Source organism: Dendrobium catenatum, unplaced genomic scaffold (genome assembly GCF_001605985.2).
Source record: "Dendrobium catenatum unplaced genomic scaffold, ASM160598v2 fragScaff_scaffold_1148, whole genome shotgun sequence".
Taxonomy (NCBI): Eukaryota; Viridiplantae; Streptophyta; class Magnoliopsida; order Asparagales; family Orchidaceae; genus Dendrobium; species Dendrobium catenatum.
In genome coordinates this window covers 715,107-735,350 of record NW_021319610.1, presented here as the reverse complement: position 1 = coordinate 735,350, position 20,244 = coordinate 715,107, and the positions used below count along the sequence as shown (strand labels likewise).

Here is a 20,244-nt window from a genome sequence, read left to right as displayed (position 1 = left end):
AAAAATCCTAAAAGGTCATCACCAAATATAGATATGGTCACTATAAAAATAATACATAAAAGCTAATTATAATCAAACAATTACAATACTTACTATGCTCTCTCTCTATCAAAAGGAGGAAAGATGAGAGCAATTGAGTCGGAAAGACTTCTAAAATTGTTAAACATCCCTAAAAACTGGCAAACAGGTATTAACCAAGTCTCTCATATGCATAACTTTTCTAAGAGAGGCCAATCACAATTTGGTGACTTTTTCACCTTTAAAACTAGAGAAAAATCTTCTCAACGAACTATAGGCTTACTACACCTTGCCTTTACAATCCTCAACTTAAAAGGTAACACAATTCATCGAATAAACTATCAGCTCTTTGCCCCCAAAGCGGATAAAATAGCTCTTAAGAGAGAGGCCTACTTTCAATATCATTTTTTATGAGGAATCTTGAACAAAATCTTCCCTAAACATTTAAGTTCTTAATACACTAGGAAAGAGCTATACCACATCACATATGAAAAAGCTTGTACAGTGCACCTCCATTCTTTCCTATCAACAATCCACAACAATCATTTCAAAACACTCAAATTCCAAAGAATTATAAACCAAATCCATAGGGCTAATGAGCACCGCTTGATCTTTAGTAACATGAATCTCAAAGATAAGATAAGTTGCTTCTCAACACTCTAATAAACCAACAGACCAAAAAACCAATCAGTTAGGGGCAATTCCATCAAGTTCAAATCTCAAATATGAACTGTTTTCCCATTCAACTTTCCACATCAGCAAAAATGCTAAATTATCCTTCACCATCACCTTTATAAATTCCCCATTGACATGAAGATAAAGGGGCTTCTAACTCTCATTCTCCATCTCAAAGGGAAGTGATTTAGAACTACGTATGGATGCAATGCTTTTGGTTAAGATTTTGCACAACTCTTGATTAGAGAAATAACAAAGAAAACTATTAGCAATTTAAAACAACGGAATAAAATGAAAAAGGGATCACGCCCGCTTAGGCTAAGTCACATAACCAGAGATTTGAAACTTCAAAATAAATTAGAAAACAACATCATGCCAAAATAGTAGTTTCAATAAAAATCCCTAGTCTAACAGTGAGATTAGCAACCACATGAATACACTCAAAACCTTACATTTACTAAGCTTAGCAGAAGCAGACAACGGTTGGCCTTCGTGACTACAATCAATATCATGAGAAAAGTTAGATTCAAGAAATAAGAGAAAAAAAAGTGTAGGAAACCTTCGTCAAGGATCGGTGGCGATCCTCCACTCAACGACCTCCAATTGTTCCTCGATGGCTTCCACAAAGGTATCCAAGATCCGCTCAATATAATCTTCCACCGTGTGGTCGATTCTCAGGTTGACGTCGAAGAAAGTTGAATGGTTAATATGCACAAATCCGTGTTCGTCGTAAGCAAGCCCGTAGTCCATCTCCGGGTCAGCCATCCATGCGAGAAGTCGCTGCTTTAACTTTGGGAAGTGTTGGATGACAAGGAGAGACTTCTCCGATGGTGCTACAGTGAGAAGGCTCCAGCGGAAACTGATGGACAACAAGCTGTCCCTTTTAGACAGCAGTTTAAAACCTCTGGCTGATGAAAATCCAAGAAGGGATGTAGGAATTTTTCTGGCAGCAATCTTGGAGAGCAGAAAATCCAATGTGGGAAGGGGTTAAGGAGGGATTTGTGGAGGGAAAACAGCACAAAGACTTTAGGAGTTTTTGGCCAGCAGGGGAGGGGAGCTGGTGGCTTAATTTCAACTTGGGAGGATTGGTTTTTGGAAAGATTTAAGGAGGGGATTAAGCGGAATTTCAGCCAGAAAAAAAAACAAGAGAGGTTTTGAATTGTTTCCAAAAGGGTGAAGTGATTTCAGGAAATAATTTTAAAGGAAATATTTATGGGGCCGGCGGCATAAGGAAGAGGAGGAAATTGTGGAGGCATTCAATGTTTACTTAAATTAAGGAATTAAATTTGGAATGATAGATTTCATCCAATTTAATTTGAAATTTAAATAGGCTATGAATTAGGAAGTTACCAAAAATAGGATTATAATTTATGTAACTATTTTAAATTCAAACGTATTTGAATTTACTCATGAATAGAGTTACCTAAAATATGAAAGGCTTATTTCGGAAAGGTTTAATGGCAAGTAGATGATGGAGAGAAAAACCAAGAGGAGGGGCCGGCGGTTTGGGGGGGTTTGGTCGTGGGTGGTGGTGGTGGAGAGATTGGTGGTGGTCGGCGGCAAGATGGGAGGGATCTTGGCCGGCGGCTAGGGTGGAGGGAGGGGTCAATGAAAAAAAAAACAAAGTTAACAAACTACGAACCCGACCGTCTCCAAGATTGGTGGGTGATCCGATCTCCCTCTCCTAGGGATTCACCAATCAAACTCTCAAGTTCTCACAAGAACTCATGCAAGGAAGAAATTTTAATCAATCATTCATTCTACGTTGCCCTCCCCGAGGGACTTCAATCCACGAGCCCGAATCCATCCTGCGGCTGATGGAAACAAGATTGTCCTCCCATATGATTTTTCCTCTCCAGAACTCAAGGCTAGTGGAAACAAGGTTGTCCTCCCATAGGACTTTTCCTCTCCAAAACTCACATAGAGATCAAGACAAAAGCTCCAAAGTTTTTTTCTTTTTTTTCTTTGTTTTCCGTCCCTTCACCCTAGCCTCCGGCCAAGAACCTTCCCATCTTGCCACCGACCACCACCCACCTCTCCACCACCACCACCCACGGCCAAACCCCCCCAAACCGCTGGCCCCTCCACTTAGTCTTTCCCTCCATCTACTTACCATTAAACCTTTCCCAAATTAGCCTTTTATATTTTAGGTAACTCTATTCATGAGTAAATTCAAATATGTTTGAATTTAAAATAGTTACCAAAATTATAATTCTACTTTTGGTAACTTCCTAATTCATAGCCTATTTAAATTTCAAATTATATTGGATGAAATCTTTCATTCCAAATTTAATTCTTTAATTTAAGTAAGCATTGAATACCTCCACAATTCCCTCCTACTCCCTATGCCGCCAGCCCCATAAATATTTCCTTTAAAATCATTTCCTGAAATCACTTCATCATTTTGGAAACAATTCAAAACCTCTCTTGCTTTTTTCTGGCTGAAATTCCGCTTGCTCCCCTCCTTAAATCTTTCCAAAAACCAATCCTCCCAAGTTGAAATTAAGCATTAAACTTTAAGCTTAGTAACGGATTCGTGCACATTAACCATTCAACTTTCTTCGACGTCAACCCGAGAATTGACCACACGGTGGAAGATTATATTAAGCGGATCTTGGATACCTTTGTGGAAGCCATCGAGTAACAATTGGAGATCGTTGAGTGGAGGATCCCCACCGATCCTTGACGAAGGTTTCCTACACTTCTTTTCTCTTATTTCTTGAATCTAACTTTTCTCATGATATTGATTGTAGTCACGAAGGCCAACCGTCGCCTGCTTCTGCTAAGCTTAGTAAATGTAAGGTTTTGAGTGTATTCATGTGTTTGCTAATCTCACTGTTAGACTAGGAATTTTTATTGAAACTATTATTTTGGCATGATGTTGTTTTCTAATTTATTTTGAAGTTTCAAATCTCTGGTTATGTGACTTAGCCTAAGCGAGTGTGATCCCTTTTTCGTTTTATTCCGTTGTTTTAAATTGCTAATAGTTTTCTTTGTTATTTCTCTAATCAAGAGTTGTGCAAAATCTTAACCAAAAGCATTGCATCCATACGTAGTTCTACATCAGGAAGAGGGCTCGCCAATGAGCCCTTGATGTTCATTTCAAAGGGGGGAACTTTATTGAAATAGCTTCAACTCTCATTCACCTTCAAACTCAATCAATTACGTGAGTGCCATGCAAAAAATCCTAGGGATGACATCTTATTTCATTGGTTGTGTACAAAACATAATACTAGCCTTGACAATGACATGATATTAGGCTTGAGCCAATCCACTAACAAAAATTTATCAGCACTCAAAAAATATGCAAGTCTGATACCAAATGTCATAAAACTGAAATTAGATTGGCAATTGTCCATGAATCAAAGTGGTGGGAGATAAAAAAAAAAAGGTGGTGGGAGATGGAGTCGCTTATAACCAAGTTCAATGTGGTTGAAATGAAAAATAAGATAAAACAAATAAATAATCAAACAAAAACATGATAGACTGAAAAATAAATATTGTTAAAAGAAATTGAACAATTCCTGTTGAGGATAAGGAAAGAGAAAATAGACCATGTACAATGGAGGGGAAAATATGCATCAATAAGATGATTTTAAAAAATAATATGGAATGGATAGTAAAAAGGAAAATAGGGTAGACTAAAAATTTTTTAAAAAAGAATCAAATATAACATTTCTAGAAATTTTGCCAAAAAAATTACTCAAAATAAGTAACAACTCTCAAGAAACACCGTATGTATGGGTGAAGAATGATGATGCAAAATCCCAAGTAGTTGGGACAAGGCAATGATGCTGATCATCATAAGATTACTCCTAAAAAACAGGGACTACTGTGTTTTTCAGTATGCCACTAAGAAAAAATTCTAAATAAAACCTCAATAGAAATTGTAGGATAACTAGAGGATGTAGAATAAAGAAAAAAGGAAATTTATTCTTATTTCTTGCTCATTTCAACCGGGAGAGAAACACTCTTATACAAAGACAATTTTTCACTACAGGGAGAAACTAAAATAAAGCATAAAAACAGGGGAAGATATTAAGAGAATAAACAGACAGAAAAAACAATAAATCAGAATACAAAAGATCCTCCAATATGGAAATCAATAGCTTGTATTCTAGTTATCCAGATACCCCTTTCCCTTTGGGAAAAAGGAAATATCCAACAGTAGCAAGAGAAAAAGGGGAAGCAGAAAAATCAGTATGCATGATTTCTGGAAATCCCCAATTGAATGCAGGAGTTGCCAGTGGAAAATTAGATCCGCAAAACCTTCAAGACGCTCAGAAATTCCGGGATCCACGCTAAGAGAAGAATTGGAGGGATTAAGCAGGGAGTTTGTAGGTACAGAATTGAAGTTTGAACGTTAAATTGAATCAAGGAATTACATCCAGGATTTCCACAGATACCAAATACTGGACGTAGCTTCACTAATCAAATATACTCATGAAAACTGAAACAACAAAAAACAAGTAACACTGGACTAAACGTCATCACGTAGTAAAAAATTGGAAAATTAAAAAGAATATTCTAATTTTCTTAGAATAAAAAAATTAAATGGAAAATGCATTGCTTGGTGAAACCACTTAATCATAAACATTTACTAGAGTCGAATACCTGTTCAATAAGTGAAATCAAGCCAGCCAAGCAATAAACAGCTCTTGCTCCCTTCACAGGTCGTCCCGAAGCAAACCTCAAAAGAGATGAACGCTCTGAAAATAACTGAAAAAATAAGATAACTAATTATTACAAAGTACGAGTAAAACAACCACTGAAACAATTGCCCGCAAAGGTGAAATAAATTTATGTTATTTTAGTAGCATAACAAAAAAACATTGACCTAATTAGAGCAGAAGTGAAAAAGAAGAAAATGTAAAAAATTTAAATGTATATCATAATGGTCCAAGGAAAGCTTATATTGCTAGTGCAACAAAATACACTAAACTAGATCTGTCTAGGAAAAGAGACAAGGGGGAAAACATTGCAATAGTTATAAATAAAATTGCAATAGTATACATAAAATTATTTTTCCCAATAAATAAATAAATAAAATTCTCAAAAAACATACAAATGATGCATAACATCAAGAGAAAAATATTCAAGGTTATCATGCTTAGCATTAAAAACTACAAAATCATCAATGGATCAGGATATTTGTCATTGGTAAGATAACAAATAAATTTTTTTAATTTTTTTGTAATAATAATAATATAAAAAATAGTAATAAAAACACAAATAAAAAAACACTCGAATTTACTTGAAAAATCCTACACAAATAAATAAACACGGACCGAGAAGAATTCACTGTCGAAAAATTGGTACAACATAACCTCAAAACTCCAATAATATGTATATGTGAAAAAATAATAAAGATCCATGCTGCAGGAGCGTCGCTGTCATCACAAATCCTCCCAAAAAGATGCCCCACATATTTTGCATTGTGAGCCTTTAGGCTCGCCTAACATAACTAAAGTCACAAATTCTAATATATATTTTTTCCATTATGTAAAGCACCACTGATCATTAGCCATAATCATGAATTTTCACCATGTGCAATAATGTTCAAGCTATCCGTTCGTGAGGACTACTCAATAGATAAATTCTCCACTCTCAATCAATTTTAAAACACAATAAGAATGAGAGAGAATTCTATATCAGCATTGCGAACAACATCTAAGAAATGCAAATATGAATCCTGTTGAAAATTCAATCAAGTCTCAAGCAGAATATCGGCAGCAAGTTTGGGATATGCAAAAAGAAAAATGAAAGAAACTTCATAGCAGGAAATTTTGAGAAGGGACAGAGCTATTGCAAGAGATGACTAAACCTGTGAAAGCCCATACTCAAGTAAGCATTCTGAATACCAGTTGGCATAACGACCCACAGATGCTTTACTTATACATCTCCAATTACTTGCAGAGTAATCATTTCTCGAGCATACACTAGTAACAAAGGCAGATCTACGATGCATGACTCACAATTACTACCTCATAATTCTGTTCAGAAAGATTCAATGATCAAAGTTACAATGCTATGGTATAATAGTTGAACCCTTAATTATAATTATTTATTTATAGATTAAACATGCATAATATTTTGCATTTGGTTATCTCACACATTGATACTTGTGGACCCACCACTTTTGACAAACGCAGCTTCCCATGCAATCCATCAAATCAGGTTGTTTTTGTTTTTCTATCCATCAAATCCTTTCTCCTATGTGACGAGGCTTCCCTCTATCTCTCTTTCTCTGCAAACCTACACATGGAAAACTCTCAACAAAGAATGATCATTGAAAAATCTCAACAAAGACTGCTCTCTCTAGCTTGCAAAGCCAAGCTATAATATTTTTCTCCAAATATCCGGTCCCCATGTTACCAACTGAGTTGGTGTCATTCATCGATTATTCAATTTAGTTGTAGGTGTAATGCATTCTTCATACCAAGTCAACATATGATCTGTTGAGAAAAATGGCTTTTTTAAAGAAAATTTCACTTATTTGCCGGCAATATCTATCATAATTCAAGACCCAGGATTACTACACTCACTGAAGTTTTGTTTTACAGTATATAACTCGTTCTATTAATATTTTGTCCGTTTCCCTCTTTCTATAAGCATGAGTAATTTCATTGCATCCTATTTTAATTTCAATCAAAACTTCAACACTCTAATTTTGTAAGGAAAATTGAATTCATAGTTTAGAATTATTTCATTTGAAAGAGCATTTGAAAATAACTATTGCAAGCATTTACATCGCATCAATATTTGAGTTTTAGATATTCTTTCTTTAGAATTCAATTACATCTTACAATTGCTATTTTAAATAAATAACCACACAATTAAATTCATCATAGTAATTATTTTGCAGCCCTAGCTCTCAGTCTTGGCTTCTCCATTGACAAGACATTCTTTCAAGGATGAAAGCAAATTTGTTATTCAACACAAATAATTTACTGCATATCAATCACCACCACCACCAACAACAACAACAACATCAAGTCTTTATCCCACTATGTGGGGTCAGCTACATGAATCCTTTTTCTCCATTATATCTTGCTAAGAGTCAAATTCTCATTTAAATTTAATAAAAAAAAAAAGTCATTTCTAATAAAAAAATGTCAATCACCACTTGAAAAAAAATCAGTTATTCCTCCCTACTATTGTCTTAATTAAGAAATAATATAATCGCCAATTCATAGGTATATTAATTGGTAAAGTTAAACTTCATTGCAGACAGTTTTGTTGTTCTATTAAATTCAAAATTTTCAAATGAAATTTGCAGCACATCAATTGCCAAAGAAGGCACTAGTTCACAAGCGTTCCAAATTATAAAGATGTCCTTTTGACTATAGGGGTACAATGCTCTGTGACGCCAAGCTTAGAGACCCTAAGTAGTCTGCCGGCCTGTGGCCTCAACGTGAAGCATACAAACACATAACACAGCCAATCTGCCAAGCATGGCGTGCATAGGAGGACAAAAAGGTAAGCATGACCTCATTCATTGATGATGAAAATTGTTAAAATCCCAACCATCCCTTAGGCCCTTGATCCCACGGCCAAGGATGGAGATCCGTGGGAGGCTCACTTGGATTATGCCAATCTCCTTCCATATTAGGGTGGCTGATTTAGGAAGGATTATATTAGTGCAATTATGAATAATTTTGTATTTAATTGTTTCTTTATTAAGATATCTTGCATAGATCTATAAATAGGGATAAATTTGTGTAATAATAATTGAATCCTTTTTCCCTCTCCAATTATGTGAATTCTAACATGGTATCAGCCAATGGCCTTCATTGTCGTTGTAGAAAGATCAAAGAGGGAAAAGAAGAAGAAATCCTGGCCGGAAGGGAGCTTCTTGGTATCCCGATCCAAGTATCGGAACATTCGATCCCACAGGAACGAAAAGTCGTCGAAGGAGCGTAGTAGAACTCCACGAAGGAGCCGAAGAAGCAACGAATACAAAGCCGGACAAAGCCTTGCGCACGACACGGACGGAGCTGACGGCAAGATCGGAGCTTGTGAACAAAACAGACGGGGCATTACCGCTTAATCTCACGCCAAAGCTTGCGAACGAAGAAGACAAATGCTGTAAGGGGCCGACCGGTTCTGCTCTCACGCCGACGTCGAAACCAGGAGCTCATTCGGAATGGAGATGGAGCTCCTCACGCGTGCGCCCTAGCTTATGCTCGATCCAAGTTTTTTAAATACTCGGCTCGGTTCAGATTATTAAACCGAGAGGAAGCCGAACAGCAACGACGAAAGTCGAACATCGACGAGCCCCGAAGACTCCCACATAGAGGAAGACACTCGCTCAGACGATTCGATCGGGAGATTCTTTCATTTTTTTTTGTTCGCTCAGATCCGCAGAGACACTGAGCCGACAGCAACAAGAAGCCTTAAATTAGATTTAAGATCTGATTAAGACCTAATATCAGCCTTTATTGCTGATATAATCAAATCAGCCTTTATTGCTGAAATAGCCTTTATTGCTGATATAATCAGCCTTCATTGTTGATATAATTAAAAGTAGTCTTGTGATATCACAATGACTGAAGAAAATTCATCTCAGAGTGTTGATAAAAAAAGGAAAAAAAAAACATCGGCCTTTATTGCCGTAACTAAAGATCGGTGGGATCTTATTTTTTGGAAGCCTTCATTGCTTTCCAGAATCAAACAGATAGTCTTCAATCTTCATTACTATCAAAAATGTCGGAATTTTGAGGAATATTGGTCATTCTACAGGCCTTTATTGTTGGAATTATGAGGAATGCAGGTTCTCACCTCCGGCCTTCATTGCCAGAACTTTGTGTCATATATTGTCGTGCCTTCATTGCCGACCTTCCCTTGAGAACCAAGAAGGAGACAGACCTAAAGGATAATTAATCCACCTTCTTTGCTGCCCCACCACCGACCTTTATTGCCATTCGATATCTTGAGGGCTATTGTTCAACGCAGCCTTCATTGCTACCCTTACAGGCTTGATTGATATAGCCTTCAAAGCTATCATTTATCGTTGAAGCTAATTCTCCCACAATTTTGACCAAATGGAAGACTATGGTACACTAAGGGACTTGATAATTCTACTGGACTAATTACCAAGCTGGGAATGACTTATATGTATTTTATCCAACTTGAGGGGGAGTGTTAAAATCTCAACCATCCCTTAGACCCTTGATCCCATGGCCAAGGATGAAGATCCGTGGAAGGCTCACTTGGATTATGCCAATCTCCTTCCATATTCGGGTGGCTGATTTAGGAAGGATTATATTAGCGCAATTATGAATAATTTTGTATTTATTTGTTTCTTTATTAAGATATCCTGCATAGATCTATAAATAGGGATAAATTTGTGTAATAATAATTGAATCATTTTTCCCTCTCCAATTATGTGAATTCTAACAAAAATGCAATATGAAAGTGTAGCTACGCAAAAGTATATACTCTACATAACTGTCCTGCTTGGTCTTCCATGGGTGAACCACAACACCACTAAATCTATGGCGGGATATTATCTCTATGCCTTCTTAAACAAAATGTTGTACTTGAAAGATTACCGTTCGAGATGACTTGCATGATAGAAAAGAATATATATTTTACATCACAATGTCCCTGACACAAAATTAGGGAAGAAGACGCTATGTTTGAAGGGAATTAGGGAAGGCTGCTTGTTTCGGTTTTCAAGAGACAAACAAGTGAGCAAGAGAGTTGCTTCATTTAGCTTTTCCAAAAAATGAAATCAAAAGGAGGAATCAAGCTGCCTTCTTCTTATTCCTTCAGTTTCTATAAAAGAGAGCAAGGGAGAGAGACTTCATATACTCTTGCTTACAATTGAGAAGAAGCAGTAGAAAACTGGTCTTGGTGTTAGGGCTTTCAGCTAACAGAGAAACAGATAGCAGTTATCTTCTTGTTCACTTCCATTCAGTTGGCTTGGTTGGGCGGGCTAAAGCTTAACTTGTTGTCTTACTCTTTCTTCTTCCTCATTCATCAACTCAAACAAGGTGGTGGTGGAGCTTAACTTGTTGTCTTACTCTTTCTTCTTCCTCATTCATCAACTTAAACAAGGTGGTGGTGGAGACAAGATCCAGAAACAGTCCGAGCAGCCACTGATTTCATTTTTAGTTGCTTTCATGTCCTTCCTGATAAAAGTATAACGACACGAAACCATCAAACACTAGCTCCAGTGAGTTAAAAATCCCTCAAACTTAGGAAGCCTAGGTCTATCAGCCATGTGGTTGTGTATGACTATACCCCCAAGCTCTAGGTTAATTAGGAAGCCTTTGTAGATGTGTTTCAACCCTCAAACCTTACTGTATTCTTACTTAACCCATGAAAATTCGGCAATTTCGTATGGGTTATTCTCATTTGAGAACTTAAAGAAGAGGGTGACCAAGCTACAGGTTATTGAATTTGTATACATTTTAAAATGACCTAAACCTAAGAGGTTAGCGCCACAACCCCCTCAAACCCAATGCCTCTCAATGCTCCCAAAGGAAAATTTTAAGATTTTAATTTCATGCAGACAGACCCCCTGGGACGCACTTCAAATCAGAAGTTAGACATTCACATGCATACAAAACATTCCCAGACATATGAAGAATAAAATATAGAAGTTCAAACACACAAGGCTTACCAAGCCGAGTCACAATGGATGTAACACGGTTTAAGTGGGTATTACATCTATACCTATGGGTTGCAAGTAGGAGCCAAAGGAGGGAACATGTTGGGGAGTGAGAGAGAGATGGAGGTGTGATCAAGGACTTGAACAACGTTGCACGAGGGAGGAGTGAAGGGAGACTGAAGAAGAGGGAAAGACAAGATCGAGCTGGTTAAAGGGTCTATTTGGTAGCAAGATCTACCACAAACACCTTTTCCTCAAAGTAAGAGTGAATAAGGAGGATTAAGCAGGGGGTCCATGAAACCTGAAGAGGGGTCTCGTGAGAGAAGGAGAAGGAGAAGACAACGTGAGAGAAAGTTAAAGATGAGGTTTCAATTTGAGTGTTAGTGTGTGAGATAAGATAAGTGTTGTGACATAGAAAAGAAGAAAAGAATTCATGTGTACGATTGAGGAGATGGTAGGCATTGAGCTAGTTGTGAACGACATGGGTTACGTAGAAATGTGTCCTTTTTTTTTAAATAGGCCAACCGACACCACATTACAAACTTAGGGAATTCAAATTTGATTCTATAACAACCCCAAACACTACTGGAGCAGGAACCTTGGCTCTCCCATTCACTTCTAGAGGTACAAAAATCATTCATAACGGCATCAGGTTCTGCCGTTATCAACTACTTGTTCAAATTAGGTCATTAGATCATAGTCAAAGCTCAAACCACGTCAGAGTAAATGCTAATCATTTCCAATCAAAACTTGACCAATTCACAAGGTAAGGCACAAGTAGAGGGTGCTAGCCCTATCTTCAAGACATATTCCCCCCTAACTTTCATCTAAATTATCATATAAAGTCTCAAGCCATATAGCCTACAAATAGTACCAATGAAGGAGCAAACATTATTCATATATCATTAAACATATTTAAATACCATATACTCACAGTTTTGTTTAACTTAAAATGGCACATGTTACAGGCTAAATAAGTTAAACCTCCTTCAAAAGGACTTGAATCCATATTCACACAAACAGAGCATATTAACCAAGTGGGAGATTGAGGTTTGTTAAATTCACATACTATACATGATCATCAAGTTGTCTTTGAGAACAACCACCAAATCATGCAAGGGAATGTGAGTTTGATAGTAAACACAAAAAAAAACTCAAAAACTACGCTTATAATGAAGAATGAGCAGGTGGTTGTTCCAATATCTACTTTCATAAAGAGGAACTTCTAAAAAGTTAATGCATATAGCTGCAAGCCTGCAATGGCAAAAAATGCAACATAGCAAATAAATATGCAAGAATACATAATATGATGACAAGGAATCAATAAATGATTTCAGCAAAAATTGGAGGCAGCTGCCTACTCTGTTTTCCTCGTATTAGTTTCCATGCACTTGCTGAAAATGACACAATAAAGGAACCAGGCTCAACAAAGTAACCATGAAGTTCAGCTATCATGAAGCTCTAGACTAGCACATATAAAGGAATTTTTCAGCAAAAAAAAAAAAAACTTAACTTGAAAAGATAGAGAACATAATTTTTAATATTAAGCAGAAAACTTAGTAAGCCTGTCAAAAATCAATGCATCAGAACAATCAAATTTGAATGTTATCTCAGTCAAGCCACTAGATGCACGCAGAATATTGAGGTCAGATAGAAATAGCTAGTAATGGATACTCGTACTCCATTAGTAAGGAAGGGCAACTGACATTGAATAAGTTGAACATGTTCAATAAAGTTCACAGATGAAACCTTAGTCATCACAGTTTCAAGCTCTTCAAAACCGCCCTCAGAAGAAGAGGTTTCTAGTGGATCATTATCTTCCAGATCCCCATAAAGTTTAATTTCCTCAACTTGTATGCCTCTATCAAGTAGCACCTACACAGATAAAACCAGTTTTAATATGATTATGGACATAAAATCAAAATAAAAATGTGATCAAGCTGAATGCCTTTAGTAGTCCGGGAGCATCTTCCTCCATAGCCTTCTCCACTGAATCCCTGCACAGAAATTTTTAGAGATAACCTATGGTCGATTGATATTGTTGAAAAGTTTTGCAATAGGAAACGAAAACAGAAAGATGTTGCTATTTACGTTGCAATCTTTTTCCGTTTCCTTTTCCTTCTACTAGAGGAAAGACATTCTTTAGTATTTACAGAACCAAAAGAACGGCAAGCTGGAGTCACTGGAGCAATTTCCTCTGAGATATTCCCATTCTTGACATTAACATCATCTTCAGAAACAGAGATACCCAGCCTCAATTTCAATGGAACATGATCTAGTACGTCTGGTTGGAAATCACTACAAAGCTCTTTTTTATTCTCAAATGTCAGCAATACATGTCCTCTGGTGTTGCAAGGAGGAATTTGCGAGCAGCTCAGAAGACTGCTCTCGACAGGCTCAGATTTAACATTCAGGGAACTGCTGGTTGAAACTGAATTGGATTGTGGTTCTCCAGTATGAACATTAATTTGCGCATATGATGACTGGTTGAAACATTCAGTATCACCAATAACTTGTGAATTGTCATTGCTCATCAAAAGACCATCATGAACATTATCATCCTCTTCATGATGGTGATTCATCAATCCAGTAGTCTCTGAAAGCAGTTTATCCAAACCAGATATCATAGTATTCAGAATTTCAGCACTCGGAATGCGTGGGTCTTTAGGAACATATGTCAGATGGGATAAATTGCAACTTGGGGCGCCTTCCTCTGAAATAAGGAAATGAGGAATAATTTTTTTCTTGAATGTTGGTTGCAGAGAAGAAAAAATTAACAGAACTAGAGCTGTTACCTGGGCAACTCAATTGAGAAAAACTCGAATGCTTCTCAACATACTTTTCCAGAACATTGCTTGCTTCCACTTCTTCAAAAGGTTCATTTTTTACCTTAATAATCATAACGGACGGTGCTGAAACATTTAACCTATTACTGGAGAATTTTTCAGAAGCAATATCAATTTCAGTGTCAACAAAAGATTTGGGTTCTATCTTGATAGGCAAAGCTGATTGGGCTGAAATATTTACCCAATTATTGGAATTGTTTTCAAAAGAAATAATAGGTTCAGTTTCTTTTGAAGGTTTGCCTTTTAGGCTGTAAGCTGGCAAGCCTAAAATAAATAAACTATTAATGCTATTCTCGTGTGTAATATTGTGCTCTGCACTTGGAATGCTATTCGGTGAAACATGTGCTTCATCTAAGCATTTGGAATATGTTTCATGTCTTTCCCTTGATATGTGGCCTGCAAATGAATAAATGCCTGTTGTATTGAATTCACGAGATTTAGTAGGAATAAATCTGCCTTGAGTTCTAAACATTTTATCACTGATATTTTTCTGAAGATCATGCTCTGGAACTATCTTCGGACATGACTTTTCCATAGAGACCTGTGTATCATTAGAATCGCATGTATCATCTATTACTTCATTATAGTTGTAGTTATTTATCCAGTTTCCACAATCACCTAAATTACTCTGAAAATCATCCTGCATAGCATATAGTTCAAGCACATGAAAAGATAAGAAATCAGCAACCTACAGTAAACCAAACAGAATCAGAGCTCTCAGTTCAGTTTAAATTTTCTATTAACAAAAATAATAAATTGATATTTTTAGAAAATTTACAAACAGAGATGGGTTTTTCATCGGATGCAAATATGTGATACAGTCCATAGAAAAATAGCACAAGCAATTATTAAAGGGTATAAAAAAGTTTCCACTGCTTGTTAGCAGCAGGAAAAGAACAGGTCATGGCTAAAAACAAGCATGAAATAGACTCCAAAAAATTTCCTAGGAATTAAAAGCCATATTGACCATATCACCACAATATATAGCTTTTTTCAAATAAAAAAGTCAGTAAATTTGTAAATCTAAACCAACGACCTTGATAGTCCACAATCTTGAGGGAAAGAAAATAAAGAACTAATTTGCGCATGAGGCATTAACTTCATCATAATCATGAAAGAGAACATGTCAAAATCAATTGGATCACATGATAAGGCACCATCATAGAATTTCAAACTATGTGCACAATAAGACAGATTCAGGAAAAAGAACAAATTGGAAACAATTAATCTATAGGTTGCAACTTGCATGATTATTTAAGATAAGTTAATTAGTATTGCAAGCTACATCAGCAAGTTATACAGGAAAAAACGGAGAATAGTAAGAATAAGATGTTATTTTCAGGGACCCAAATGTGACGTGATGATATAAATGTTAATTAGTCACTTTCCTCATTTTTTACTGTAAATACCAAAATAATAGGAACTATACAATTCTTTTATGAATGCTTGGTAACCTTGAAACTATGATTTCTTCCACAATCGTATTTCATAAGATAGCCAAAAGACTGCTAAATTATCTTTATTCCACATATTTTGAAAATATGACATATCTCTAGTATACACTCTCTACTCTGACATATCTTTTCACAACAGGGTGCTAAATCTATTCAAGATTACCATAATGCCTCTCCTCATAATGACTGATCCCACTATTTGGAAAAAAACATAATGAAGAATTTATTGTTGCCAAGATTATCTCGAAACTCCATCCGCCTCTTCAGCTTATTCAGACTCAATTAATGTCTGACTTCGTTATTCATAATATCTCCATGGCTCTTTCATGTATTTCCATAATCATTGAGCTTATCACACCAACTTTTTCTAATCACAAAAATGTCATTCTCGCCATTAGCACAAAAGGTAGGGAAAATGTGGTCATGGTGGTCCCAAAGGTGGGCATGATTATGATAGTGGTCGCAACTCCTTTCTGCCCAGCCAAATTTATCAAAGAACTAATCACTTTTTAGAACAAGGTATAGAAATCTTGATTACACTTCCACTACTCAAAATATCACTAGAACTAATAATTCTACTAGTACTCATTATATTTATGCCTATCACAACACTCATAACTGACTACTACTACCACTGCAGTTTTCTCATTTAATTTTATCGTAGCTGTTCACTTTGGCATGTGTTGGGCCTTATATTCTGGCACATTTTCCACAACTGATAACTCACAATTAATTTCCTCGCTTACCATGCAAGCTATTACTTTTGTTATTATTGTTGATGTTTTTCTTCATCATGTTTCTAGAAAAGGATCTATCAATATATCCTCCAAGTTAACTTTAAAATAATATTTTATTAGCGTACTATTTATAATATTCCTTACTGAAGGATAAAATTAAAACGATCATCATATATATCACCATTCTTCCATATATTAATTCCAAAATACTTAAAACTATCACACATATATAATTTTAACTTCTAATAATACCGGATGATAAACTTTCTCAGCATGCCCGCAAAAATTATATATCATATTCTCAGTCTTCATCTATTATTCAATTTTTTTTACTCATTTCCTCAAATATCTCACTAATTAGAATTATATCATTTATAAGAAGTTTACACCAAGTCATCTTGCTTTGCATATTCTTTATAAGCAGCTCCAATCTCCATAATTATTACAATAAATTATAAACTCAATGTCAATTTTTAATGTGAATTTGCAGAGTCAAAAACTCTTGGGTGATGGGGATTTTTTCTATTTTTAACAAATATAAAATATTTTATGATCAAGTATAGCTTAGAAAATAATACATTATACTAAAAGAAAAAAATTATTATTTCACAATGGAATAAAAAAAGTTTGCATTTTACTTTTATATGCCAAGATATTTTCACCTACACAATATGTTTAATTAAATAGGGGTTAATTTTTATTCTGGGATATAAGTTTCTCATAAGGGCATGCCCCTATAATTAACTACATTCTAAAAATGCTTGTCCATTGAGAAAGTTTTTGATTAAAATAGTAATTTATATATTTTTAATCAAAACATTGGCTAATATTTTTATATGATTTTAAATAATTGTATTTCAAAGATTTAGTTTTATAGAATTTCAAGGATCAACTTAGAATTAATTTCTAGTAGAATAAAGAAAGAGTAAGAATACTTGATTCTGAGAAGCTTAGAGAGACTCAATACAATTATATGTTGTTTTATATTTTGTAAGGATGTGTACAACAAATGTTGGGACAAACTGATGAATTTGGAGCGAGTCATATACACATAGTTGCCTCTCCTTTTGTTTTTCATTCTCTTTTGTTGGTATTCCTTTTATATTGTTTTCTTTTTTTAGAGATAGAGAGAGAAAAAATATTTTAGAGAAAGATGGACCAAACTGTAGAGAAAGATAGTGAGAGAGTGAGTGAGACACAAAGTGGAGAGACAAGGGTTAGAGAGATTGAAGGAGAAAAAGAACAGAAAAATAAGAGGGATTGGAGAGATGAATTGATGATTAGGAGGTTTAGCTAGAGATGGCACTTAAGGTATGAGGTCGTCAGCAAGTTGATAGTGAAATAATTGGCAATTTTGGATTGAGGCCAACGACAGACTTGTTGGGGAAAGGAGTTCACGACAACAACTGTCGAGTAGGTACACTTGGCAAGAGAGATTAGGGGAAGGAGTGGTGGCAGGTCGAAGGCGATGACAACATCGCCGAAGATGATGAATTTCATGGATGTTAGGCAATGACAATGTCACCGAAGATGATGACTTTCAAGGATGATGTTGTAGCAAGATACGAGTAGGGTTTGTGCAGGATTAACTTAAATCCACACATCTCTATAACTCCTCTTCTCCCTCATAGCAATTTGTCCATTTATGCCTTCACCAATGAGCACCCAATCACAACCTCTTCACATGTCATTGATCCATCGATGCCCTTTTTAGTGCACTCACATAATAAATTTATGCTTCTCTATTGCCAAGGGTTTCACAGGAATTTGTGAATGAGAAAAAGAAAGCAAGAGAGGCTCACAAAGGGAAGAGCAAGTGGGAGCGTGAGATTGGACCAAGAAATTGCACGCATCTCACGCAAGAAGGAGAAGAGGAAGTTGAGAAAAATGAGGATGAGGCCTACTTGTTTTGTAAGGAGAGAATGGGGCCACCATGTTCAATTTTTTGTGTTCAGATATGGGACTATTATATATATATATATATATATAGAAAGAGAGAGAGAGAGAGATTTTGTTGTATGTTTTAATTTATCAGGCATGATAGAAATAATTATGTACATTGATAACTTACACAATTTCTCGTTTCCCGCGTGTCTTGAATTTAATGTCAATGCCTCATGCATGGTTGAATTTTTAATTTATGAATAAAGAAGATTTCTTTGGATTACAACAAGCTAAAGATACAGATGGAAAATATTCTTCAAATAACTTTTAATATTTAATACCTTGATTGAAATAAGGACCCTCGAAATTCTAAATTTATAAATTCTAAGTTCTAACTACAATTTTTTTCCAAATTCTATTGAATGGTGGATCCAGTTTGATGATGTCACTCAGCTACAATGCTTTCATGTTAAGATATGGGACTACATGCTCATCATATGGATGTGAACATAACTATAACACATATAATCAAATTCACACGAAAAAAACATCTAAAGACTACAAGGACGAACTCCTTAGTACATATAATATACAACAAAAAGATTGAATAAAAAAATCTCAGAAAAAAGGGATTTGAATGATGATGAGGATTCCCTACTATTTGATGATATGCATGCTATCAAATGATGAATGATGTAATGAGGTCACAACATTTGATTTGCAACAAGGAGATTTGAATGTTGATTTCTTCAATGGGGACGGAAACAAAAAAGTACATTTAACACAATTCAACAATAAAAACAAACAAAAAGAAAAGATATCTATAATAATTTAAAATTTTGAAGTTACTTTACACTTTAATTAATATTCTTAATTTTTATTGATTATTACTGATTAAAATAAATAAAAATAACTAAGATTGAAGAAGATGATGAAGAATTGGATAATTTGAACTCAAATTGAAGTTAAGACAGGGAGAAAGCTATTAATTATGAAGACAACCTCAAGGAAAATCCCATTAATGATGACAATGTTGAGGACTTCTGATTACTTCTGCTTACTTGTTGTATTCTTAATTAAATCATTGGATGATGCCATGTTCGACAATCGAAGTGAGAGTGAGAAACTTACTATTAGTTGATATTTAAATTGCACTTATGCTTTGAACAATTTATTACTTGATACTTTACAGTTTGCGCAATTTTGTTATTTGATATGCATGCAAACTATTAATATTTACTGTGTTAGAATGTTAATATATCTTTTTTTATACTAATGGTTTATGATGCTAATATATTACTTATTAACTTCATTTTGGCTTCACATTATTTTTAATTATCAGGCTTATACCTCAAAACGCCTTCAAGCTTGCACCTCACTTAATGAAGAAAAGAAAATTTCCTTGATAACCAACTGTGCAATTTTCAACCATACTTCACTCTATTATTTATCAAGTTCTTCCAAAATAATTCTTTTTTATTCTATCATTTATTAATTTCTCAATACAGCATTTTCATCTTTCCACAATGTTTAATATTTAATCAACATCCTACTATCTCATTTTTAATATATTTAACTTAATCAAAATTTAAAGATTTCTTATCTCTCACTTAGTTATTTTATACATCCCAATTTCTCCTTTTTTGCATCCTTAGTACCAAACCAATTATATAAGCTATTAAAATTGTAATTTTTGCTTAACTCACTAACGTTTTTACAGAACTTCTAGCTTTCTTTTAATCATTAAAAGTCTCAATAGTATTCATTTTTTTATTTTTTTTAAAATCATATTACATTCATTAATGACCCTTTGCACCTCATCTCCATCAAAACTCTTTATCAATATACAAAACTATATCTAGACTCTCTTATAATTTTTATAATAATTCTCTTAATAGAACTAATCATTGTATCCTACCTCATCAAGGTTGGCTTAACTAAAGAATAATAATTACTTTTTAGTAGCCAATCCTAAGAAATTAGCAATATCTCAGCATTCAAATTACATCAAC

The 20,244-nt window shown here is 35.0% G+C and overlaps 1 protein-coding gene across 5 annotated transcripts in view; it reads right to left on the bottom strand.

The window, feature by feature from the left end:
- The window catches only part of LOC110102005, a 38,525-nt gene that overhangs the window by 9,439 nt on the left and 8,842 nt on the right, over positions 1-20,244 (bottom strand). For 4 of the 5 annotated variants that reach the window (XM_020830134.2, XM_020830137.2, XM_020830135.2 and 1 more), the window contains 5 exons: positions 14,107-14,797; positions 13,403-14,024; positions 13,260-13,308; positions 13,061-13,186; positions 5,308-5,412 (listed from right to left, as the gene is read on the bottom strand). In XM_020830134.2, the coding sequence (XP_020685793.1) occupies positions 5,308-5,412; positions 13,061-13,186; positions 13,260-13,308; positions 13,403-14,024; positions 14,107-14,797 (1,593 nt within the window). Of the gene's footprint in view, positions 1-5,307; positions 5,413-13,017; positions 13,187-13,259; positions 13,309-13,402; positions 14,025-14,106; positions 14,798-20,244 lie in introns of all 5 variants that reach the window. The other variant, XR_002303764.2, reaches the window with a different exon arrangement.